The following is a 25,275-nucleotide window of genomic DNA, read 5'->3' as shown; positions in this document are numbered from 1 at the left end:
TCGCTTGGTGAAAGTGGTGTTTGCTAGGGTTCTCCTCTGTTAAGTTACTTTTTTCCCCTTTCCATACTGCATTCTTTGGAAGCAAGTCACTAAGTCCAGCCCACACTCAGAGGAGAGGGGGCTAAGCCCCACCTCTTGGAGGGATAGATATTATTTGGAATTCTTCCTTAAGGAAGATATGTCTCTTCCATTTACTCATTCAATTGCTTATGTCATACATAGTGTTTTATACTTTGGGTTATAGTCCAATATTATATACTTATTTTAATTTGCTCAAATTGTTTCAGCTTTGGTCTTTGGGAGCTTTTTCAGGTTAGCTCCTGTATTCTGCTCTCCCCTTACCCGCTTTCCTAAACAATATTTTTATGATGTGTTTCATAAATTTATCAATCCTTTTCCTTCATAGTTTTTGCATCTTGTGTATCAGTTAGGGTAGGCTAGGTTATGTTGTGATGAGAACCCCAAAATCTTAGCTGAATGTAACAAGCAAAGGTTTATTTTTTTGCTCGTGACACAGCCCATGACTGGTTAGGTAAGAACTGTTACTCTTGTGAGCCAGGCTGGTGGAACACAGCTATTCCATATGTAGTTTTTATTGAGTATAACACAACTAGAGTCTCATACCTTTTGTAATGTATTCACACATATCTGTAATATGTGTCATAATACAGAAAGTTGCACAGAGTGTACAACTTGATAAACAGCTTGGGTACATCACGGGTCCGTAATAGCACATGTACTGAGAAACATCATCACCACACCCCAGAAATCACTCTTTTTGCTCTTCCCTTGTTACTACCCCCTCCCAGGATAAACACTGCCCTGATTTTTTTTTGCGGCTGGCCCGTACAGGGAACCAAACGTTTGACCCAGGTGTTACCAGCACTGCGCTCTAACCAAATGAGCTACTCAGCGACACTGCCCTGATTTTTATTGCCATAGGTTTTGTCTGGTTTCGAAATCTATATAAATGGGACCATACTATATGCCCCCTTTTGTTTCTGGCTTCTTTCACTGAACAGCAGTTTTATGAGGTCATCCGTGATGTTGTGTGGTCATGACTCATTCTTATTGCTGTATTATATTCTATCATGAGAAGGTGCCCCAGTGTTTCATTCTACTGTTTCTGGAAATTTGGATTGTTTTCATTTTTTGGCTTTTACAAATAATGATTCTCTGAATATTTTTGTACCTTTCTTGGTAATCACGTGTATGAGTTTCTCTTGTATTTATACCTAGAAGTGCAACTACTAAGTCATAAGATGTGCAGTGTTCATTTTTTATAAATACTGTGAGTTTTCTAAAATTATGCACTGTAGCTATAATCTTGAATGCTGCTGGTCAGAGGGAAAGAGTGCTGCAGGGTTTTGCACCATCAGTTAAACGGTCTGGCCTGGAAGTGTGACGTATCTCACCTCTGCTCAGTTAGCCACAGAGGAGTCAGGATGTGCAGTCCTACCATGGCCTGAAATGTGGAGAGCCAGAACAGTTCTGATCAGCTTTATAATCCAGGTAGAAATTTATTTTTTTTGCGAGTGGTGTGATAGAGGGAGACATTTTTAGAAAAATTACTTTCTTCAGATTTTTGTTTAACAACGTTACACGGACTTAAATAAGAATTCTCTTGGCTGGTTTCTCACTTGGAAGAACATGGTGCTGGTAGCACCAGGGTCAGAGATTCGAATCCCCAAACTGGCCAGCTGGGAGAGGGGAAAAAAAAAAAAGAATTCTCATTGTCATTTTATTTACTTATTTATTTGGCAGCTGGCCAGTACAGGGATTGAACCCTGGACCTTGTTATCAGCACCACACTCTAAACAACTGAACTAACCAGCCAGCCCTGGCATTAATTTTAAAGTCATTCGTGTCACATTCTCTTTTCACGTCCTTTTGTTGCAAGTTATTTAGAAATGGGTTTTAAACATTTCCAAATTGATAGATTCTTGTTGTATTATCTTCTCATCAGTACATTTCAAATTTTACTGTATTGTGGTCATAGAATGTGGTCTGTGTGTGTGGTTTCTGCTTTCAGAATCTGTTGTGATTTCCTTGCCAACTAAAACAATGTCTTTGGTGAATATCCTGTTCTTTGAAAAGTCTGTGTGTTCTCTGTTGAAAACAGTTCTCTGAATCTACTAGGTCACACTACTAATTTCTTATTTTATGTTTTTGAGGGATAGTCTTCTATGATTATGGATTTATTACTTTCTTTGATTTTCACTAGGTTTTGCTTTATAGATTTAAAATCTGTTGTCCTAAGACGTGTGGTTATTATAATCTTTTGGTAGATTATGTCTTTAATTATGGACCACCTTTGTCTTTTTATTGCTTTTTGCTATGAATTCTGTTTCATCTGATGTTAATATTGCTATCCCTGCTTTCTTTTTCCTAGTAGCTATATATAGCATGCCTATCCTTTCAATCTTTCCTATATGGTTTTGTTTTCTTTATCTTTATTAAGCAACATATAGCTTGAATTTCTAAAACTCAATTTGAGAATCTTGCTTTTTATAGGTGAATTTAAATATTTCGCATTTTAATTATTACTTATGTTTGGTATAATGCCACTGCCTTATTTTGTCTTCTGTTTGCCATGACATTTCTTCTTGCTATTTGGTGGCTTGATCACATTTGCTTAGTTTCATTTTCTCTCTTTCTCTAATGATTTGGAAGGTGTGAAAACTTGTACTTCTTCTAGTGGCTCCCTTTAAAAAAATTCATCTATAAGATATTTCAGAAATATACATGTGTGTGGGGACTGACATAATGGGGGGCTGTTTAGGGCTTCTGTAGATAAGATTACTCTTTTCCCCACCTTAGTTCTTGATCAACTGACAGGAATACAGGAGTTAAACAGATCAAGATTAAAGTTACTGTCCTTGGTTTATATCTGTGTGCATTTAGATCTACGGGCAGCTGGAATTACTTAGGCAAGCAGTCACTGGCACTTTGGGCAGCCACAAGGACAAATTCCAGACAGTGCATCTGCAGACAGGTAGAGCCTCTGTCATTCTGGATGCTTGGGCGATTGTGGAGATAGAGCCTCCGCCACCTTCTTATCTGTGATGGATCTGGATCTGTGTGCAGGACCAGCAGGAGATAAGCCTCTGTTGCAAGTTAATCACTAACTTCAGGGTTATTTGTTGCTGTAGCTTATTCTGATTAATAGACTCAGTTCAACATGGAACACAGAGCAGACCAGAGCCACATCGCTGTAGGTAGGGAGGACTGAGAAGAGGAGCAAGGTAGGATCGTCAGCTTTGTTCTCCTTCCTGTGATTTTCTTATTCTCATGCTCTGCCCATGTGTTTATTGGGGTCTTAACTTTTTTCTCTTTGATGTATAGCTCTTTGTGAATTCTTTTTTTTTTTTTTTTTGTCTTTTTCGTGACCGGTACTCAGCCAGTGAGTGCACCGGCCAGTCCTATATAGGATCCGAACCCGCGGCCGGAGCATCGCTGCGCTCCGAGTGCGCCACGGGCTCGGCCCTCTTTGTGAATTCTAAATACTGATCCTTTGTGGGTTTTACACGTTGTGTCTACCTTCTTGTGGTCTGTGAGTTATCTTTTACCATGTTGTTTATGGGATGTTGTGTTGAAGAGAAGCATTAAATCTTCACGATAGTGGATTCAATTATTTGTGCCCAAAAGTCCCTGAAGCTTGAATTGTGTCCCCCAAGTTTTATGTATTAGAAGCTTAGCCCCCACTGTGACTGTTTAAAGGATGGGAAATCCTATCATGGTCATTGAAAGGTGGAGCCTTGAAGAGGTGATTGGATTATAGGACCTCGCAGTAGTGAACGGATTAAAAATGGTGGTCAGGGGTGTGGTTCTGAGGGCTTTAAAAGGAGAGGAGAGTCTGTCTGTCTGTCTCTTTCTCTCTCTGCTTCCACCGTCTTGCAATGTGAGACCCCTGAGTCACTGTCACCACCACCAGGTAGACTTTGGACTTCCCAGCATCTGAAACTGTAAGCAATTACTTTCATTTTCTTTATAAAATACCTAGTTCTGAGTATTTTGTTATAAGCAACAGAAACACACAGTACACCAACTTTCTCAATATTTTGCTTTTTAGTTTGGGTCTTTTTGTTTTAAAAAATCCATCCCTGATCCAATAATATGTTATTTTTCTATATTTTCTTATAAAACTTTCAAAGCTTTTCTTCTCATGTCCAGGTTTTTAATCTACCTGGGATTTTTCCTTCTTTGCGGCATAATGGCATTCGGTATGAGATGGGGATCGAACTTCCTCCCTCCACTACCCCCAACAATGTGGACACCAGTTGTCCCCACACCATGCATTGGGTATTCTTCTCCCACTGATCTGTAATGCCACCTCAGTCATAAGCAGGTTTCCATGTATATGTGGCTCTCTTCCTGGGTTCTTTTACTGTTTGTCTATTAAATCTGTGCCAATGCTGCCTAAATTACTGTCAGTTTTAATATTTAGTAGGGCAAGGGCCCCCTTCTTGTTCTTTTAAAAAATGTTCTCAGTTCTTCTTGGCCCTGTGGTCTTCTAGATTAATTCTATGATCAGCTTGTCAGGTTTGATGAAAAGAACTGTTGAGATTTTGATTAGAATTGTATTCAGTATGAGATAGTATCTATCTATGTGTTGCCTTCCCATTTAGAAACCTTCTTTATCTCTCTGTTTATGTCTCCATTTATCCATGCAGGATATGCACATTTTTATTTTTTTAAAGATGACCAGTAAAGGGATCCTAACCCTTGACTTGGTGTTGTCAGCACCACGCTCTCCCAAGTGAGCTAACTGGCCGTCCCTATACAGGGATCCAAACCTGTGGCCTTGGTGTTATCAGCACCGTACTCCCCCTGGTGAGCCATTGGCAGGCCCTACATTTTTTTCTATTACATTTCATAATTGGTTATTACAGCTGTATAGAAAAGTTCTTGGGTTTTTTTGTGTTAAACAATCTATAACCAGAAACTTTGCAAAACTTCATTAGTTTATTTATTGTAATAGTTTTTTTATAGATTCTCTTGTATTTTTTTTTCTCTTTCCCTTTTGGCAGCTTGCTGGTAAGGGGATCCGAACCCTTGACCTTGATGTTATAATACTGCACTATAACCAACTGATCTAACCAGCTAGGCTGATTCTCTTATATTTTCCAGGTAGACAATCATTGTCTGTGAATAAGGACAATTTTGTTTCGTCCTTTCCAAGTCTTCTCTCTTATTTATTTTCCTTATCTTGGCATCAGCTAGCACTTTCAGTTTATTACATTGTTAGATAGAACTGACGTAGTGGGAGTTTTTGTCTTGCTTTGATTTCAGGGGGATGCTTCTAAAGTTAAGGCATAGAGTTTGGTATTTGGAAGATAATCTTTATCAGGTTAAGGAAGTTCTCTTTTAGCCCCATTATGCAAAGACTTCATTGGGAATGAGTGTTGATTTTAATAACTCCCCTTTCTGTATTTAATGAGATCCTCACGTGACTTTCTCCTGTCCTTTGTTCATGATGATAGATTTTTTTTTTACTTTTTATGTTGAGTGTAAGATTTTCTTTTCATAGGCTAGTGGCCATTTGTCTTTCTTTTCTGAATTGACTGTTGATAGGCTTTATAGATTTATTTCCTATTGAGTTGTTATCATTTTGGGGGTACTTCTTACCTGTTGTGATAATTAACCCTTTATTATATATTTCCCCCCAAGTTTCTTTTATTCTTTCCCTTTATGACTGGTTTTGTGTCATGCTTAAAAATCCCCTATGCTAAACTATGAAATTATTTGCTGTAATTTTTAGTTATTTAACAGCTTTTTCAAATTTATTTTATCTATTGTTTTACATAGTATGAGATTAGAACCTTGTTTTCTTTTTATACGTGTAGACATCTGCCCTTAGTTAATAAGGCCTTCTTTGTCACTGAATCGAAGTATCATTTTTCCCACAAGTATTCATATATGCCTGGGTTCAGATGTTATAGTGCTGTGCCAAAATCATGTTGTTTTAATTACTCTTGATTTATATTCGGTCAGGTCTCTGAGGCAGGGACTTAAAAATCTCAGGCTTCAATCAGCAGCCTGTGTTCAAATCCTAGTTCTGCCACTTCTCAAGCTTTGTGGCCTTGCACAGGCTCGTCACTTTGCCTCTCTAGGGCTGGGTTTCTTTTCCTGGAAAATGCTGGTGATAGTAGTACCTACCTCACAGATTGTAAGGAGCTTTATGCAATTCCTGACACTAAACTCTTATTAATTGTGAGCTATTATTGTTGTTTTGGGGGGTAATGCTGCTGCTGCTTTTTTAAAAATCAGAACTTGTATGCACATTTCTTTCTCTGCTCCCCTTGGCGACTCCTCCCCTGAAAAGACAGTGACTAGTATGTGAGACGCTGTCTCTGAGTGACAATCACATGTGCACGTGGAGCCTGTGTTTTGGTCTGTTCTCTTGCCCCCCCAAAGTGTGAATTCTCCTTCCTGCCTGGCTTGTGGTGAACTCACCAAGGGTCCACTTCCCCACATGTTCTGCCAGGACCTCCGAAGCGTAGAAAGTCCACTCTGTCTCTAGATCCAAGTGGAGTTCTTTAAATTTTTTCTGTTAACAAGTATTAACTGTGTTCTAATTCCCACCCGACTCCTATGTATGTTTCTCAATTGGATTAGAACATACCTCTCTCTGTTTTATGATTAATTATCCCCAAATATCTATAGTTACTCTGCAGCAAAATGTTTTTCATTTATCTAACAAATATTTATTAAAGGAAGAGATTGCCAACTGGAGGCCCAAAAGCCAAATCAGACCTGCAGACAAATTGGGCCCAAGGATGAAAACATCAACATTTTTAAATCATGAGATTTTGTTTCCTTCTACAGTATGTTAGTCAAAGAAGCAGGAGCAGTGATATTGTGTGACAGGAATATGTGGGTAAGATTCATTACTCTACTTCAATGTTCAGTTTTTGACAACAAGAGCATCAAAGAGAGGATGCCTGGGCTTACAATAGGATCATAAGGTTAATCATGGACCTTTCAGCAAGACTTTGTAAAGACCCCAGTTTCTAGCTCTAGGTCCCTTGACCTAGCACTCTAGTCTCTGTAGTTTACTGTAGAACACTCTAACAATAACATGTCGACATATGTAGAGATAATTGGACATCAAAAATCAGTGATTTTCCCCCCCATCATATGTAAATATTCCTTAGGGAATTGAACATCAAGTTTGGACTTGGAGGGAAAAATCTTTTCCGACTTCCATCTAGCTACTTTTCTAGTTTTAACTGGGGTTTTTAAAAGAAACTGGAATTTTAAGAGATGGGTAGAAACCAAAAGAAATTACTAACTAGTCTCTTATTTAATGTGTGCAAAGGAGATTCTCCAGCTCGCCTCAGGCTGTGCATGCAGCATGCTTCCTATCTGGATGAAGAGTTAGCTTTGGAAAAACACTGTTAGCCTGTGAGTTTACTTTTCAAGAGCTTTTTTTTTTTTTTTTTTTTTTTTCTGGCAGGTACGGGGATTGAACCCTGGACCTTGGTGTTACCAGGCTCTAAGCACCTGAGCTAACCTGCCAGCCCAAGCCCAATCTTCATAATTTTGAGTAGGTCATATAGTATATGGTACAGAATCCAAAAGCTATGAAAAGGCATAAATCTCTTACCCTTCCCTATTTCCAGACACCCAGTTTCCTTCCATAAAGGCCATCCACTGCTACCAGTTGCTTGTGTCTCCTAGAGATTGGCAATGGAAGATTTCATATACAGTCATACACATAGGTATATGAGCTTTAAATACACACAGTGGTAGTGCTTAGCAGTCTATCTTGGCTTTCCTTTTAGTTTTCAGTGTTCAATCTTGAAAATCTCTGCTAAATTGCCCTGCTGCTGCCCTTCGTGGAGGTTGTCCCAGTTTATACTCCTACCCAGGGCTGTGTATGTGGGTGCCCTTCTCCCTTAACCTCCCCAATTCCGGGCCTTGTCCAGCTCTTCTGAGTTCTAACAGCTTGAGGGAAAAACAGCACCACTTAGTTCACATTTGCATTTTTGTTATCTTTGCAATAACTTAAAATCGAAGTTGGGCATCTTCTTGACATGAATTTAAAATATTTTTTCCGGTTTATCTTTTTTTTTTTCCCAGTTTCTCTTTACTTGGTTTATGTATATTGCCATGAAGACCGTTTAAAACATAAAGGTGTATCACTATAGCAGTCGGTTCTCTTAGGCGTTTATGTTTTGTGTAATTTAGACAAGCCTTCCCCTTGGAGAGTGCAGAAGATGAATGCATGCTATTTTTATACATTTTGAGTCTTTGACTCACCTGGAATTTTATTTTATTTATTTATTTTTTTGTCTTTTTGTGACCGGTAAGGGGATCGCAACCCTTGGCTTGGTGTCGTCCGCACCGCGACCGCGCTCAGCCAGTGAGCGCACCGGCCATCCCTATATAGGATCGGAACCCGTGGCAGGAGCGCCGCTGCGCTCCAGAGCGCTGCACTCTCCCGAGTGCGCCACGGGGGGCGGCCCTCACCTGGAATTTTAGAAGAAGGTTAGGGGTGGGCAGGTCCACTTCTGAGGCAGAAATGTGTGTATCATGGTGTTAATGTGATGTCGTACTGAAATTACAAGTGTGACTGTTGGCAAAGGCTTGTTGCAGTATTGCCTCTCCGTTTTGAGAAGGCCTCCGGAAAATTTTCAGATTATTAAAGTAATGCATTTTCTGTAGGAAGCAATGGAGACGAGCGCAATCCCAGGAGCACGTCGCATGTAGAAACCTGGGCTCAGGCTCACACTGTGTCAGTGTTTTCACTTGAGATTAAAGTCTGAACAGAGGCTTAAAAAATACTTTAAACGGTGGCCTAGGAAGGCGTCAGACGTTCCGTCTTCAAACCTTCGCCGCCGCTCTCGGGCCGCGGCCTGAGACGTGCAGGCGGCCGGCCCGGGGTGTCCCGGGGTGCGGGGGGCCGGGTGCGGGGCGCGGGGGGCCGGCGCGGCTGCGGGGGGCCGGGTGCGGGGTGCGGGGGGCCGGGCGCGGCTGCGGGGGCGGGGTGTGGGGGCCGGGCGCGGGGGGTGCGGGGAGGAGCCGTCGCCGGGAGGAGCCGTCGGCTTCCGGGGGGCGCGGCTCTTCGCACTTGGCGGCGGCGGACTCGGGGGTGTGGTCCGCGGCCATGAGCCGGGAGGGCGGCCGGGCCCCGCGGCTGACGGAGGTGATCCGAGGTGAGTGCGCCCGCGCCCCGAGGGCCTCAGGGCGACGGTCTCGGGAGCTGAACCGCAGACCCCGACGTGTGAACTCCCGCTCGGGTCTCCCCGGGCGCTCTGCCCAAAGCGTGCGCATGAAGGTCCGCCAGCCCGGCCGCTAACGCCGCTCTTAGGCGTCGCGAGTGACTGTGTCACCGAGGGCTTTGAGGCAGCGTCTCACGGGGGACGGTGGGGCCGGGCCCTGCTCCCGTGGGCGCCCGCGCCGACCCTCCCCGCGGCCTGACCTCACCCGACCCTCGGCCTCTCGTCGCTTCTGTCTTCATGGTCATTTGTGCACTTGTAGAAATGCCACAGCGGGGGCTCCAGAATCAGTAGGGAGCCTTAAGGACGGTGGCGTTAACATGTGGCCTGTTTGGTTGTGCTCCGTCGATGTAAACGGTGATTTTGAAGCTAATTTGGAAGGTTTTTTTCTTTCCTTGAAAAAGAGTCACTTGCTGAGATGACTTTTTAGAATGTCTTGAAAACATAGTGAAAGTCACCTAGAAGGTTGATGGCATGCGACCAAGTGCATGCTGCCATTGGCTGAAACGTGTGCTGAGAGGTTCCTTCAGAAACCGAACATGTCACCACGTTAAAGTCTCTGGCCACTGGTCATGATCAGGTTAAGGGCAATTTCTCCTGTAGACAATTTTCTTATTTATTATCACCCTCCAGAACAGCCAGAGTATTTGGAAAAGACATATTGCCACCCCCCACCATCAGAAACACACATGGAAAAAGTAAACATTTGACTTCATCTGAAAAGAGTTGCACCATGTAGGAAACGTTTCTTAATAACTTGGAGGAAGGAACATTGCAATTTTTCCATTTCAGATCGCCTTTGTTTTGCCATTCTCTACAGCAGACCAAAGAGTGCACCAAATGTACATTATTTCAGCATAGATAATGAACTTGAATATGAGAGGTAAGTATTGCTTTTTAAAAGATTGTTAGTAGGGTTCTTTTTTATTTTGAGGAATCTAAAGTGATGTTTATAAATAGGGTAGCCTTGGAAGATTATAAATCTATTGATTGCTAATTGCAGGATGCTTTTTTAAACCATTGGTAATAAAATAGATCTTTAGGAAAAAGTTTAAATGAAAGAACCTTCCCAAGTTTAAATATTTAGTTTTATTACTCTAATAGTTTATGTTAGTGAGATAAACATGCACTAAGAGATTGCGTTTTGCCAGTGGAAAATATGTATGGAAAAACAGCCTTTTAACTTTAGAAGGTATTTTCATGTTAATTGATGTTAGATGTAAGCATTGTAGCACTTGTTGCGCTTTTTTATATGTTGATCTTTTATTTTTCAATCTGCAGCTATGTGAGGGAATGTTACATTTTTAGTTTAATTTTATTATATATTTATTTACTTATTTTTCTTTGGTGGCTGGTCAGTGCGTGATCCGAACCCTTGATGTTGGTGTTTTATTTTATTTTATTTTTTTATTTTTTTATTTTTATTTTTTTAAAAGATGACCGGTAAGGGGATCTTAACCCTTGACTTGGTGTTGTGAGCACCACGCTCACCCAGTAAGCTAACTGGCCATCCCTATATGGGATCCGAACCCGTGGCCTTGGTGTTATCAGCACCACACTCTCCCGAGTGAGCCACGGGCCGGCCCGATGTTGGTGTTTTAACACCACCTGCTAACCAACTGTGCTAACTGGCCAGCCCTGTTGCATTTTTTAATAGGCATTATTTGCCAGAAAATTTTTTTAATAATGTAAGCCATAACAGTTTGGTGTGTGCTTTCTTGTCTTGATTTGATTTTGTAGCCCCCAAAAGTCATTTATATTCAGAACATCTAGAATATATGTACATACATGCTTTTATTTTTCATTTTTGAAGCTTCTACGCAGATTTTGGACCGCTCAATCTGGCAATGGTTTACAGATATTGTTGCAAGATAAATAAGAAATTAAAGGTAAAGTCTTTTTTACTTAAGATTTAAATTAAGTAAGGATTGTTAGCTTGATCTTGGGGAGAAGAGTAAGGAAAACATATCTCTATTTTTAAGAAGGAATTGCTGTGTTTTTTCACTGTAGTGGTGTGGTTTTTTTGCTTTATAAAGTCGTAGTGCATATATTTGTTTTCTAGAGTTTTAATTGAACAGGTGAAGTTTGGGTCATTTGGTTCTGGTTTGGGTTGGTAATAGTCAAATACGTACTTGAAAAGCCAAATTGGAAATTGGTTAATTAAATGAACCTCTTACTGTCTGACCCAGTGGAACTGAAACCTAACAAGAGAAACTCTTCCCTTGCTTTGGTCGTTGTTCTTTTGGCCTTCATTGTGGTGGGGAATGCTAGCAGATAAAAATGGGCTGGAGGTGCATTGTCTCCTGTCTTCTAACTACCGCCTGGTGCTTGTTGTGACTACTGGCTTTGATGAGGGATCAGGAAAAAGCACGGGCAGACACACGTCCTAAAGGCTGCGAGCTGAGAGTCACTAAAGTGTATTTCTGTTGGTTTGAACTTAGACCACCCCATTCATTTACTTAAAAATTTTTGAAGTATTGGTTATGCACAATGAGAAATGCACTGCTTGCTAGCAGTTGCAAATCAGTCACTGTAAGTGCTCAAGAAGAAAGCACTGTATTTTGAAGCAGGTACTTTTTAAAAATCACCTTCATTCAATTGATTAGCTACCAGACTACTACACAGAAGAGATAAAATTTCTTTCTTTCTTGATTTCTTTATTTTTATATTCTGGCCTGCACAGACTTTTGTATGTTTGTTTTTGGCAGCTGGCCCATAAGGGGATTCGAACCCCCTTGACCTTGGTGTTGATCAGCACCACACTGTAATTAAGTGAGCTAACCAGCCAGCCCCCAAATTTATTTTTAATTAAAATTGTAATTTACTTTAATTAAAAATTTATGACTAAGGCAGATTTTTTTTTCTTGAGCATCAAACTATGTTCACTACAAGTTTATACAGAGATGGAAACTCTTCTTTCTAGACTCTCTCAAATAGGAATGTAAACATTGTTGGCCTTTGTATGTGGGTTTTCCCTCCTCCCTTTTTCCAGCCAGTGGCAGGTCTTTTGTTTCATACAGGGCTAGGAAGTAAAAAATAATCCCTCCACCCCCCATCCCCCGTTTTTTTTTTTTTTTTTTTTTTTCCTTTGCTTTAATTTTGAAAGAATTTTTTCCATGTTCAGCTGTCTGTGGACTTTCACTCTTTGGGTCAACAAAAAATGTATCAGTCCCCCCCCCCCTTTTTAAAAATCATCTACTAGAACATATTGACTGTTTGAAACACTGCTGATTGAAACACTACTGCCAATTCAATCAGTAGTGATAAGTGTATCAGGAGTTTGAATGAAGTTTTGTGTTCATGCTCCTTTTATTTTTAAATTCTATATCCTTTTTGTTTTCAATTTTTTATTGAAGAATAATAGGCATACATAAATATGCACAGATCATGAGTCTGCATCTCAATGAATTTTCACGAATTGAATGTTCATGGGTAATTGTCTGGATCATCAGGGGAAGAACAGAATGGCGGCAGCACCCCGGAAGAGCCTGCTTGTGCCTTTTTTTCAGTTACTATCTGCGCCCCCCGTCCCCAGTTATTCACTATGTTGACTTCAAACAGCATGGGTTATTTTTGCCCCGTTCTTGATACGCATTTATGTTAGTTTGAAGGTTTGGGGAATGGATTTAAAAAAACAACAAAAAACGGTAGGAAAGTGAAAGAAAAGGTCTCTCCCACCACCTGGTCCAGGTTCTCATGTGTTCCTTCAGAGGTAGTCTGTGCTCCAAGCATGAATCTATTTACATCCCCTTCCCTCTTCTTTTATGGGAAGGTACATGGTATTTTGGAATGTCAAAGTTACTCTTTTCGAAGTAGACTCTAGCTAATGTGAATGGTTATATGTTGTGAGATTTGGAATTTATCACAAAATAAAATTTTAGAAAACTTGAAATTAAAAAGAGAATACTAACAGCTGCTTATTTTTATGCAGTCCATTACAATGATAAGGAAGAAAATTATTCATTTTACTGGCTCTGACCAGAGAAAACAAGCAAATGCTGCTTTCCTTGTTGGATGTTATATGGTAAGTATTTAGTTACATTTCTAATGTGTTGGTGAAAATGGGTACAACAGTGGTTCTTTAAATTTGCAGTTGGAATTTTGAAATTACATTTTCTAAGATAATGTATTGATTTCTTTCCAGAATGAACATGTTTTGCTTTTAAAAAATTGATCAACTCAGTAGGTTGTGGTTATGTGGGGGGAGAAGGTATATATGGGAGATCTCTGTACCTTCCATTCAGTTTGGCTGTGAGCCTAAAATCGCTTTAAAAAAATAAAGTCTATTAAAAAAAATATGACCAACTACTGTGAAAAAGTTTATGTGTTATACCTCTTAAGGTTAGGAAAAAATGCCACAGAAGCTGTCTTTGTTAACTCATGATCCATTAGTGATTTGTAAAATAATTTTACTGGGGTCAGGACCAATATTCATTGGGGGGGGGACGACCATCAAGTTGTGTCACATAATGTAAGAGTGCTTTATGATTTGAATATAGGCAATTTCCTTTCTAACTGAGGTGATCTCCGTTCTCATGAAAACATGTAGCAGGAGGACGTGGCAGGTCAGTGGTGCAGGAGAATGGGTGACACACTAAGTTGACGATTCTCCATCAGGTGCTCTGTCTGGATATATGGTTTGGAATAGCCAGTTTTAACATGAGAGATGCATTTTATTTGCTTGTAAATATGATGGAAGATCTTTGTTTTTGAAAGAGTCAAATTTTATCTGGCACCTAGTAGATTCATCTGCAGGAGCCCCAAAAGCCTCAGGTTTTCCTGAGTCAGCAAAGAGCTCCTCCAGAGTAGGGTCCCCATCTGTTTGGCAGTGAGGAAGCAAGCCATGCTTTAGATGGAGAAGAGTGGCTGGGGGGCTGTTCCTTTCACTCCCACCTCACCAGAGGCATAGTCGTTATTCACCTGTGTGAAGAAGCCTGGGGAGCCCTTGAGCGAGCTTTCTTTCTTTCTTTCTTTCTTTCTTTCTTTCTTTCTTTCTTTCTTTCTTTCTTTCTTTCTTTCTTTCTTTCTTTCTTTCTTTCTTTCTTTCTCTCTCTCTTTCTTTCTCTCTCTCTCTCTCTCTCTCTCCCTCCCTCCCTCCCTCCCTCCCCCCCTCCCTCCCTCCCTCCCCCCCTCCCTCCCTCCCTCCCCCCCTCCCTCCCTCCCTCCCCCCTCCCTCCTTCCTTCCTTCCCTCCCTCCCTCCCTCCTCCCTCCTTCCTTCCCTCCCTCCTTCCTTCCTTCCTTCCTTCCTTCCTTCCTTCCTTCCTTCCTTCCTTCCTTCCTTCCCTCCTTCCTTCCCTCCTTCCTTCCTTCTTTCCCTCCTTCCTTCCTTCCCTCCTTCCCTCCCACCTCTGGTTTGCTGTTTGCCTCTGTTATGCCTTCCCTCCTTTTAAAATTATTTTCTGGTATATAGTTTGATGATCCAGAATTTACAAAGATCAGACCAAAAGTTGGTAATTGCACCTCAGAATTTAATAATTAGCTCATTTATGTTTGTCATGAAAAGGAAAATCATTAACAGCAGTGAGTAAAGCCTTTTATTTGTTTTCTTGTTTGTGATCACAAAGGTAGTTGAGAGAACTGTTTCTGAGAAAACTAAAGGTTATTATCATCCCTGAAAGTATGAAACAAACGTTTGATAAACAGACGTTTACTAGACATACCTTTGTAGGGTATGTCTATTAAATTTGATTTTGTAAGCTTATCTGTTGTGAGGCACCCTCTGGCAAGAACGCACTTACATGCCACTCGTGCAGAAAAGGGCAGTTGATTCACTCCAGCTGGCCAGCGACCGTCTCTCAAGGAGCCACCGAGGGAGAATGGCCCAGGGCCTTGGTCTTGTGGGGTTTTTAAAGGCAAAAACCACATCCCTTTGGCACACGGGTTTGTCCAGGTGCACAAAGCAAGCTAGGGAGCTCGGTTACAATAGCCAAAAATGAGCCATTAGAGCAACCAAGCATACAAATTTTCATTGTGTGTGGGTCCTGTTCCCATGTGATAGTTCACTGTGTGTGGCTCCTGTTTCTATGCAACAGTTTTTGTTTCTATGAGAAGGTCAGTGGTTTCTCATGCAGAAGGTGGGGATAGTCTGACAGTGGGAATGGAGCAGCGCCTTCCCAAGACGGCGTTGGTATTGCTCAGGATTCTCTGTTATTGAATCAAAGGCAGTCACAGCCAGGGGGGTCATTGGGATGGGGTGAGGCAGGTGGTGTGGTAAATTCCAGGAACTAGGCCATTGTGTCAGGTCAGACTGGGGTAAAACGGAGTTACTTAGGTTAAACAAGCAATTCTACAGAAGCAGATCGCCTACCGTTGAGGGTGTAGGGGGCTCTGTTTCATATCCAGAGATGGTAGTGTTTGTTTGTTTCCATCTCATTCGGAGTATCTTGTGCTTGCAGCAAAATCTTTAAAAAAAAAGAAAGAAAAGAGTCTATGCAGGGCCCCCAGAAAGAAAAAGAATGTGTGGAGAGGTGGATGTTTTAACTGGCATACTTGGTCCCATTACTTGGCTGTCATTGAGGAGAGGAACGCTGTCAATTAAAGTAAATTATAAGAGTAAATCATGAGAGCTTAATAGAAAAAGGGGTGCAGCCAGAATTCTTAGAGTTCATCAGGTATTAAAGGGAGCCCTGGTGAAATGGCCCTTAGTGTGACAGTACACGTTCCAACCCTTCTTTATGGGTCTTGCCTTTACACTGACCAGGAGAAAACCTGGATGGCTGGAGCAGTTCCATTGGAGAGCCAGTGCTCCTGAGCAGAACTGACCACACAGGCGAGCTCTGCCTGGGCTGCTTCTAGGTCAGTCAGCTGTCTGCGGTCAGATGACATGTCCTAAGTCGGTAGCATCTTGAGGAGCCGGGTATGGGGACTTCAGTGTGAAGAATCCCGTGGATGTTGGCTGTGGGTATGTTGGGAACTCAGAGTCGTCTTAAAAAACAAGATCAGACCACTTGATAATTTCATAAATAAGAAATCACTCTTTTAATGTACTATTGCTCTTGTCTTTTACTACTAGCAAAAAGACAATAACCTCTTGGCATATTTATTGAAAATTTTGTTAGTATATTTCTTCCCAGTTTGGTATTGGCCTTTTGGTTTTTTTTTTCCCCTATGGTTGTATTTTGACATACAGAAGTTTTTTGTATTTTTTTTTTCTATAGTTAATGTGTTTTAGATTTAGAAATCCCTCCAGGATTCTTACTTTCAGGTTAGTGCTGATGTGATTGGTTAGGAAAGTGCCAAGTATGCTAATTTGGACATTCACTGGAGTTCATTACTCTGCTCGGTTATTAGCCAGTCTGGCAAGAGGATCACAGCTCTTGGCTGTGACAGAAGCCTTTGCAGCCGTGACTGGCTGGATCAAGTAGGAGCTTGGCACTGTAGTGATACTAGGTGGAGAAGCAGAGAAAAAACTTCTAAGAAAAGGACATTTATTAATAGTAGAAAAGCAATATCAAGATATAATATGGACACCTCAAAAGATAAAATATCAAAGTAGGTGAAGCTTCGATCTGGTTGAAGTCTGTTAAATCCTCTGATTAAAGATTTGTAGAGATGAGTGTTAATTCCATATAAATTGATCTGTAGACTTGATAACCTTTTTTGGAGTTGTTGAAGAAACTTGGAAATAGTAAGGCTTTTTAGTGATTGACTTGGCATGGTAATACAAAGACAAAAACAAAAAATCTGTAGGAAGAATCGTGAAAGAAGGAGATGTTCCAGATGGACCAATTCTGATTTTCTGTCTGTTCTTTTATTCAGCTCCAGGCTTCTGAAAGGAATCATGTTCTGTTCATCTTTGTAAACACAAAGGGACCTAATGTAAGGTGGGGAGGGGTGGCAGATTATCCTCTGAGGCATGAATGTAAAGTGTTTGTACTTCTGCTTATTTTTTTATCTTAAAAACAGGAGAAGTGAGGCCTCACAGGTGAAGTAACGGGCTGACATGCCCACCATTGGGGAGTCCTTTAGTCAGGTGGTCAGGCGTTGTGAGTGTTACAAATCAGAGGAGCCAGTTGACTGTTCATTTGTTTTCGGTGTATTTCAGAGTATTCCACTTTGTGTGGCCTGGTAAATAGATTTACCAGCTCACCTGTCTGAATGGTAGAATCTTTGCCAACAAATTAGAGTGAAGCTAAAAATCTTTTCTACCACTGTAAAAGAGTTGAAGAACATAAAGTACAATTGAATTTTCCTTTTACAAAAAGATCAGTGTACCGTATCGTTGTACAAAGTGCTATGTTTGCTGCCCCGTTCTGCAACGGCTGTTACCTAGCCAGATTTTGGGTGGTAGTACTTAACCTGTCATTTCAAAGTAAAGGTGAAATTTTAAGTGGCAAAGTGCTTTTCAAAACAAATTCATAATTAAAAGAGCATTTTGAAAATAAAGTTTGAAATTTTGTTCTGTCATTCTGTTGTAAAAAATGATGTCATGCACAAAACCTATATTTGCACCCTTAAGAAATTCAGAAAAAAAATTTTTTTAATCTTTATTTACAGAAGCAGAAATGTGTTGTGTACATACACATACAAGGGTACTTCAAAAAGTTAATGGAAAGATTCGTATTATCTTTTAATTTTACTTTATTAATACTATTTTTTACATTCTATAATGTTGCAGAGCAGTTGGGAGGGAGTGGGAGAGGAGAAAGGGGAAGGAAATGGGGGGTGGAAGGAGCAAGGAGGAGGGGTGGGATTGAGGCCTGTGGCTCCCCCCTCATTCTCACAGGAGAGATCAGGGGTGGGGGAGACTTCCAGCAGTGGTGAGGTCATTGCCAGGCTGGGTGCAGATGTCAGGGGGATGTGGCAAAAGCCGTCACCCCTCACCCCCCCAGCTCAGGAACCTGGGGTCCTTCTTGCTGCAGCTCGGTGGTTGTCTCTGGGGTGGTTGCGTGTGTTGGGGGTTGTGGCTGAGGCCCTTGGCCCCCACCCTTAGGACTGATTGTGGGTGTCGGGGGGGATCGTTGAGGCCCCCAGCCCTCCCCGCTTTCTGGCTTGGTAGCCCAGGAGACTTCTGGTCCTTCTAGGTGTTATAGATGTTCTTTGGTGAAATGAGATCTTTACTAGTTGATATCAAAACTTTGTCTCTGGTTTCAGGTACTTTTTTCTTTCAGTTCTGTGTTGGATTATTTACTGTTCCCACCACTTAAACTCTGCACTACAACTAATTTGTTGTCCTTTGCCTACTTCTAAAATGGGGGAACTTCTGTGGGGACCAGTACTTGAGCTCTGTGGTTGAGCTAAATTGCTGCTTTGCTGCTGATTCCCTAGGGAAGGCTTTTTGTGCAGCTCAGGTTTTAATGGTTGATATTATAGGAACTTCTGGGTCTAATGAGATCTGGTGCACCTGGGTTGTGTAGAAACTCTGGTCTGGGCCTGAGTCTTTTCATCAAACTGCACCCCATGCATTTCTATATTCCTGACCAGTCTCATCTGAGTGGTCCCAAGCTGATTGGGGGACAGATTGGCTGTCCTTACTGTGGCCAGTGTTCTCCTAGTGGGCCTGTCTCCCCCACTGCCCATGCTCCAAATGCTTCCCATGGGATGGGCTGAGCACCGGTCACTTGCCATGACTCACTGGCCTCTTAGTGGCTCCTTTTTACAGTTGTTGTGGCCTCTCGCTCCTGTGTGGGTCCACAGGAACCCTATTAGTGGTCTTGCTGGCCTGGGGGCCACCACGGCCCTCCTCTCCCCTGCAGCCTCCACACAACTTCATCCAAAGGGCACAGCTGTGGCTTTTGCCGGGTCCTGCTCCACATGCTCAGCAGCTCCAGCCTGGGAAATGGCCAGGGCTCCAAACGGTGGGAGCGGTCCTTTCTTTCTCTTATCGTGGCTTCTCCTGCCTTCATGAACTCTGTAGGTCTCTCCTCCTCTTCCCTCTAGCAGCCCCAGCTTGGCTGTTCTTGCTTTTTAATAGTTGTAAATTGGTTGATTGGTGGGAGAGAGTGATACTGGTGACTCTCTATTCCACCATCTTGACCCAAAGTCTCGTATAATCTTTTATTTCTCTTTTTTCATGAACATTTTGAAATTCACTGTACATATGCTAAATGTTTTATGTTTACAATACACTTCTATCACTTGCTTTTTTCAGTCAGTGATCTGATCTTTCAGTATGTGTTTTATCATCTTTATACCCAGATTATATTCATATTTTCTTAATCATTCCAAAATGTCCAAACCAATATCCAATCCAAGACCACATATCGCATGAGGTTGTTGTTCCCTTAATCTCTCTCACTCTAACACGGTCCCTTTTTGATAACACTGATTTTTTGAAGATACCAGCCCTGTTGTCTTATAGAATGGTGCACCTTTTGAATTTATCTGGTTTTTCCCTGTGGTATGTTTTAACTTGTTTCTCCATTCTCTGTATTTCTCTTGAACTGGAATTTAAATCTAAAGGCTTGTGCATTAATTGTATATGCCACATCAGTTAACACATAATACCTAAATTGCCAGAATAATGCTAAAAATGACCACTGGATTAGGTGCTATTGAATCTCTTCAGCATATGGTTTTCTCCTTATGACTTAAAGTGTTCCGTGTGGTGTTATTTTGGCACTTGTCATATGTTCTATCAACCATTCATCTAGTGTTTTAAACAGCAATTGATAATGTTGCCTGAATTAATCTTATTATTTTTTTCATATAAGGTTTTTCTCATTATTTCATTCATTCTTTTCTTATTAGCCAGCTTTCTTTTATGGGAGTTGAGCTTTTTCTCATCCTGTTTGGGCAATCTGGTTACCCTGAAAACCAAGTTTCCTGATGAAAAAGCAGAATGAATGGTCATTTCCCTTAAATTACCAGCTTTCAAGTTAAAGTGTTGTTTTAATAGCCACAAAACAATTTTATAACCTGTTTTAAAATCATCTAATGAAAGGTTAGCCCATTTGCTAAACATTTTTAAGTGTGCAGCACTTTCCCATTAGTTTTTAATATCTCTTTAGCATTTGGGAAGTTGCAAGTTTACTAACGAAATGTGCATCATCACTGGATGGGATTTAAAGATGAGTCTAATCATCTGGTAAGTCCAGCCACGGGTACACTGACTGCATTTCATTTGTATAACATGATAAAGTATCTTTTTTTGGTTATGGCAATCATTAAAATCAAGAATTGAAATAGCTAAACTTAACAAACATGCTTTTAAATCAGGATGTTTAAAAAATGAAGCATTTCAATTACATTAATTTAAAATTGTGAATAGTTTTTTAAAGCACAATTACAATATATAATTCATTTTAGAAATAATTGTCACTGAATCTCTTAGAAAATTTTTATATGTGTACTTTATAACAGAGATGATGTGTTAGCATGGTAGTAGGTGTAAACAGTAATTTCTAGCTGCAAAAAAAGTTATTTGGAACAGGCTGTTTTATATGGATGAAGTTTTGGGCTTAGGTTCAGACTGAGCGGGCTTTTAATTTTGTTTTAGGTAGTGTCTGGCACAAATTAGACATTCACTAAATGTCATTATCTTTCCCATTTTCCTGATTCTACCTTTTTTATACCTGAAATCTGCTTTTTGAATTAAAGGAAAAATAAAGTTACCGTTCTGTCTTACTGGTTATCAACTTTGGTTAGTAAGATGTAAATCTTACTGTCACAGCATTTATACTTTCCTACAGATATACAGTATTTAGCTCTTCCATAGGATAAATGTACTTTCGAGGGCTAACCTGGAAAATTAACCATCATTTCTAACATTTTTCTGTGTGTAAAATAAATGACACAAGCAAACTGTTGGCACATAGCTTGCAAATTTGCTTTCTTCTAGTATTTAACAAATTACTTTGGTAAAGCTAATTGTGGTAAACATGTAGGTTCCCTTTCCAAAACTTATCACTTTATATTATTTATTTTTAAGCAGTTTTTATAGCCCTTAGAACGGCTTTCCTTGTAAATATTTACACTGAAAATTACGATACTAATTAAATTCTAGGAATCTATTAACTCAGCCCTCTGTGAGTGGAATCCCAAATTTGCATTGACTTTGAGATTGCCTCAACAGTTATGATATGAGCTCAGGGACTTAATTTGTTATTTAATGACGATCTTTTGAACCTGTGGTCTACTTTTTTAATTATTTAATTATTTTGGGCTCAGAGTAGTCAGTGCGGGGGTGAAGGCAGCTGCCTAGGGATCAGGTGGGAAGGATCTGGAAGCAGTGGGGAAGGATCTGGTTCCACACAGAGCGGTTCAGAAGGGGCATCAGAGACTAGAGGCGAGAGCCGGCTTGTACACACCCATCCCTGGGCAGGCAGTCCTGCTGGGTGTCTGCAACTGGCACAAGTGAGCACTGCCCTGCCACCCGAGGCGGGCCTGGCTGCCCGCAGCTGCCATGCTCATGCCCGCAGCGCACCTTCCTCCCTGGCTCTGGCCAGCTCGCCTGGCGATCCAGCACCCTGTGAGCCTTGCTGTGTGGCATTAAGTTTGAGGAAGAGTGGAGAGAAACGCTCCTCTGACCATAGCAGATCTGTGAGGCTTTCTGGAATTTGGGGTCCTGTCCTTGTTTCAGTCCTTGTCTTGGGATGGTTTCTCGTCTATAAATATGCCTGAGTGGTGGGTCCTCTTCCATCAGTAACAAGTAGTGGGATCCCGGGTGAGCAGTTAATGCCACAGTCTGGAAAGTAGTAGCCTGCCGGTTTTATTAACTCACAGACTATTTATAAATAGTTGTTTTCTTCCCCTCAGTTTTTAAAAATAAGATATTTTTTAAAAGTCATTTTTTAAAATTTAGATTTTTTGCTTTGTCTTAAAATAATGTTCCAGCATTCAAACAGTATATCCCAGGTGCACGTAAACCCCGGGTCCATTCACTCATTTTTATGAGCCGTCTGGCCTCGATAGCTATGTGTATGCTACTCTGGACTTGCACTTTCCTTTTGCCTAAGTTGAGGACCATTATACTAACCTACTGTATATATGAATAAAAGTAATTTGAAAAGTTAAAACTATTGAAGTGTAAGGCCATCTGATTATTTTTTTTAAGTGACAGGATTTTTTTCTTACCAATATAGGTGTAGGAGCTGTGAAAGTGATTTTATTGTATTTGCTTATTTTATTGTGTAATATTATATTTAAGCTTTCCTCTGCTCACCTTTTGCATTCAGCAGTTGAATATGTAAGCTTATTTCTAACTTGCATTGACTTGCTTTGTGAATATTCTATGATTAATCTGGAGAGAGTGATTTTTTCTTTTTAAGGTCAATCAAGTTCTTGGCATAGGAAAGACAGTGTCATCTGACTAACATGTGAAAATAGTCACAAGAACTTGTAAATGCTGGAAACACCACGAAGAATATTTGAAAATAGTTCACTGGTTTCCTCAGGCTGCCACATTGGTTGTTGGAACTTAAATGCCCTTTGTTGTTCTTAACTCTGGGGTGCAATAACTTGTGTAATGTTTTGGTTTTTAAACTGTACCAGAGGCTCTCTGAGTACATAGAAAAGGCTTCAAAGTGTTGTGAATAAGAATAGAAATGAGACAGATATCTGATTGGTTTTTGTTATTTGTGGCCTGGCTCATCCCAATGGAGACAATAAATGATCGAGTTTGGTCCTTTCGCCCCAGTCACTTAGTCGCCCGCTGGGGACCGAGCCCCTCCCAGGTTGAGGGCCACAGGTCAGTCCAGGCTCAGACGTTCTCACGGGGCAGGCGTGCAGGCGCTGCTTCAGAAAGCAGGGGTGGTGCTCGGCCAAAGAAGAACCTTGTACTGGGACTTTGAAAAACACTGCTGATTTCTCAAGTATTTTCTGCCACAGAATTTTCTTCTTCCTGTCACATTGCTGTTTGCTCCTTCAGAGAGATTTCCTTATCCTAGAGAGACTACAAGGTCTTACTGATGCTTCCTAAGCCACATCTCTGCACTTGTCACATATTTTTTTGTTTATCCACTTTTAATAAACTGAAATAATCATTTCTCACTCATTGTTGAGTGTGCTGTTGTATTATCTATTGCTGTCCAGCAGATTATCCCAAAACTTAGCAATTAAAACAACAGTAAACACTATCTTAGACAGTTTCCATGGGATAGGTATCCAAGAGTGGCTTAATGTGGGTGGGTGTGGTTCTGGATCTCACCTGGGCTGTGGTCCGGAGGATCCACTTCCAAGGTGGCCCATCCCCACGGCTGGCAAGTTAGTGCTGAGTGTGGCAGGAGGCCTGTTTCTCGCCTCCCAAATGACACCTTGCTGTACCTGGTGGGAGGAACCCTACAGCAAGCAGGGCAGAAGCCATATCTTTCGTGATGGAGCCTCAGAAGTCACATACTGTCGTCACTGCAGTGCCCTGTTGTTTGCACGGGGGCACCCTTCATGTGGGAGGGGGCTGCATGAGTGTGGAAACAGCAGGAGATGAGAGTCTTTGGGGTCGTCTTGGGAGCTGGCTGTAACAGCTGTTTGACATGCCTCTTGTGCATCTTTGTAGTTTCTTGTTTTTCAACAGCACTGTGGAATTAGAATGGGCATTTTATATGCATAGCTTCTTGTGAAAATACACCGAAAGAATTGGAGGAGCGCCTAGTGTCCAAATTGTCAGGAGCACACTCATAGATAAAATTTCATCGATTTAGAGTTTACTTATCTGAGAATTTGTGTTAATATAGGAAGCTATTTATGGGATTCTTCTTAAGTAACAAATTTAGTATAATATCATTTGCAAAGGCCTTTTGAATTGGGAAGATGAGTAGATATAAAAGCAAAAATTGCAGATTGTTAGAAAATATTTCTTTGATAATTATGTAAATAAACTTATTCTAAGTCTGTAAATTTCCTGCACTTTATTTCATTGTGCCTTATATTATCTATTTATGTACAGGCATTCCTCACCTAGATTTAAAAATTTTAGTTTTTTAAAGTTCGTCATTAGGAATTTAGCTTTTTCCCCCCATAGGAAAAAATGTTAAATTGTTGTATTCTTTGAATTGAATTTGTATTCCAAGGCTAACCCACAGTTATTTTAAGTATTAGAGACTATTTTTGTTTTGAAAGTTAGAAGGAAATAATACCATTGCAATTTTAGTAACTAGGAAACCAAAGAACTGCAATTTTTTTCTTTTTAATTTATTTTTTATTAACATATTCATTGTTACAAATCGTACCTACTCTTTATGCCCCTTATCCACCCCCCTCCTCCTCTAATAATCATAGATTCGTTCTCTCCATCTCACAGATTAACTGTTCCTCTGTTGGTTTGTTGCCTAGATGTCCAGTACTGAGACAGGTGCAATCAAGTCATCCCCTACTATTGTAAATCAGATGCTTCTTCTATTACTCTGGAGTGTGCTTTGTGGAGAGAGAAGACCTTTTTTTTTTTTTTTTTTTTTTTTTTTTTGTCTACACCGGTGCCGCGTGTCAATGCAGTTGAGAGTCTGGCGTGCCATCTGCATGGTGGCTGTGACTGCTGCTATAGAGACTAGCTGCTTCTGCAGCAGCCATGGCAGTTGCGGTAGCTATGGTGGGCTGCCTGTGTGGAAATGGTGTCTTTGGTGTGCTCTTTACCTGGTTGCGGCTGAGTTTGGCTTCCCCCAGCTTCGTTCCTCAGGACCCTGGTGAGGACCCTGGGGCAGTGGTGGCAGCCTGCCTAGTTGCAGCTGGGTTCGGCTTCTCCCAGCTCGAGACCTCAGTGCCCTGGTAGGGGCCCTGGGGTGGTGGTGGCAGCTTGCCTAGTTACAGAACTGCAATCTTGAATAGGAAGAATTATTTTAAATTAGTATTTAAGGGGAAATTTACATAATTTGAGAGAAGGTCTTAGAAATATATGGGAAATTTTGAAAGAGCACTTTGGATTTCATCTAATTAATTTATTTAAACTGTATGTACAAAGTTACTTGAAAAAGTTTGTGGAAAAAATGGAATTAAAAGAATATGATTTTTCCATGAACTTTTTGCAGACCCCTTGTATATACACAAACATACATTACATATACACAAATGAAGCAAATCCTACTCTCGCCCTCATTCAAGTTTTTTTTGTTATTATTTTACTTTTTGGTTTTAGGGGTGTTTTTTGGAGGGGTCTGCTGGGAAGTCCTAAAATAGAATGGA

At 40.9% G+C, this 25,275-nt stretch overlaps 1 protein-coding gene across 20 annotated transcripts in view; it reads left to right on the top strand.

Annotated features, from left to right (window-relative positions):
* The window catches only part of CDC14B (cell division cycle 14B), a 103,812-nt gene that overhangs the window by 30,404 nt on the left and 48,133 nt on the right, over nt 1-25,275 (top strand). For 17 of the 20 annotated variants that reach the window (XR_010024680.1, XR_010024681.1, XR_010024682.1 and 14 more), the window contains exons 2-4: nt 10,017-10,107; nt 11,038-11,113; nt 13,156-13,248. Coding sequence is in view for 17 of the 20 variants with exons in the window: in XM_063112603.1 (XP_062968673.1) it covers nt 10,017-10,107; nt 11,038-11,113; nt 13,156-13,248 (260 nt within the window). In the remaining 3 variants the exon portion in view is untranslated. Of the gene's footprint in view, nt 1-9,086; nt 9,162-10,016; nt 10,108-11,037; nt 11,114-13,155; nt 13,249-25,275 lie in introns of those variants that run through there. The other 3 variants (XM_063112604.1, XM_063112593.1, XM_063112609.1) reach the window with 1 other exon arrangement.

The sequence above is a fragment of the Cynocephalus volans genome, chromosome 10 (genome assembly GCF_027409185.1).
Source record: "Cynocephalus volans isolate mCynVol1 chromosome 10, mCynVol1.pri, whole genome shotgun sequence".
In the NCBI taxonomy this organism is placed as follows: Eukaryota; Metazoa; Chordata; class Mammalia; order Dermoptera; family Cynocephalidae; genus Cynocephalus; species Cynocephalus volans.
Note: the sequence above shows the minus strand (reverse complement) of the source record. Positions and strands in the feature narration are given on the sequence as shown.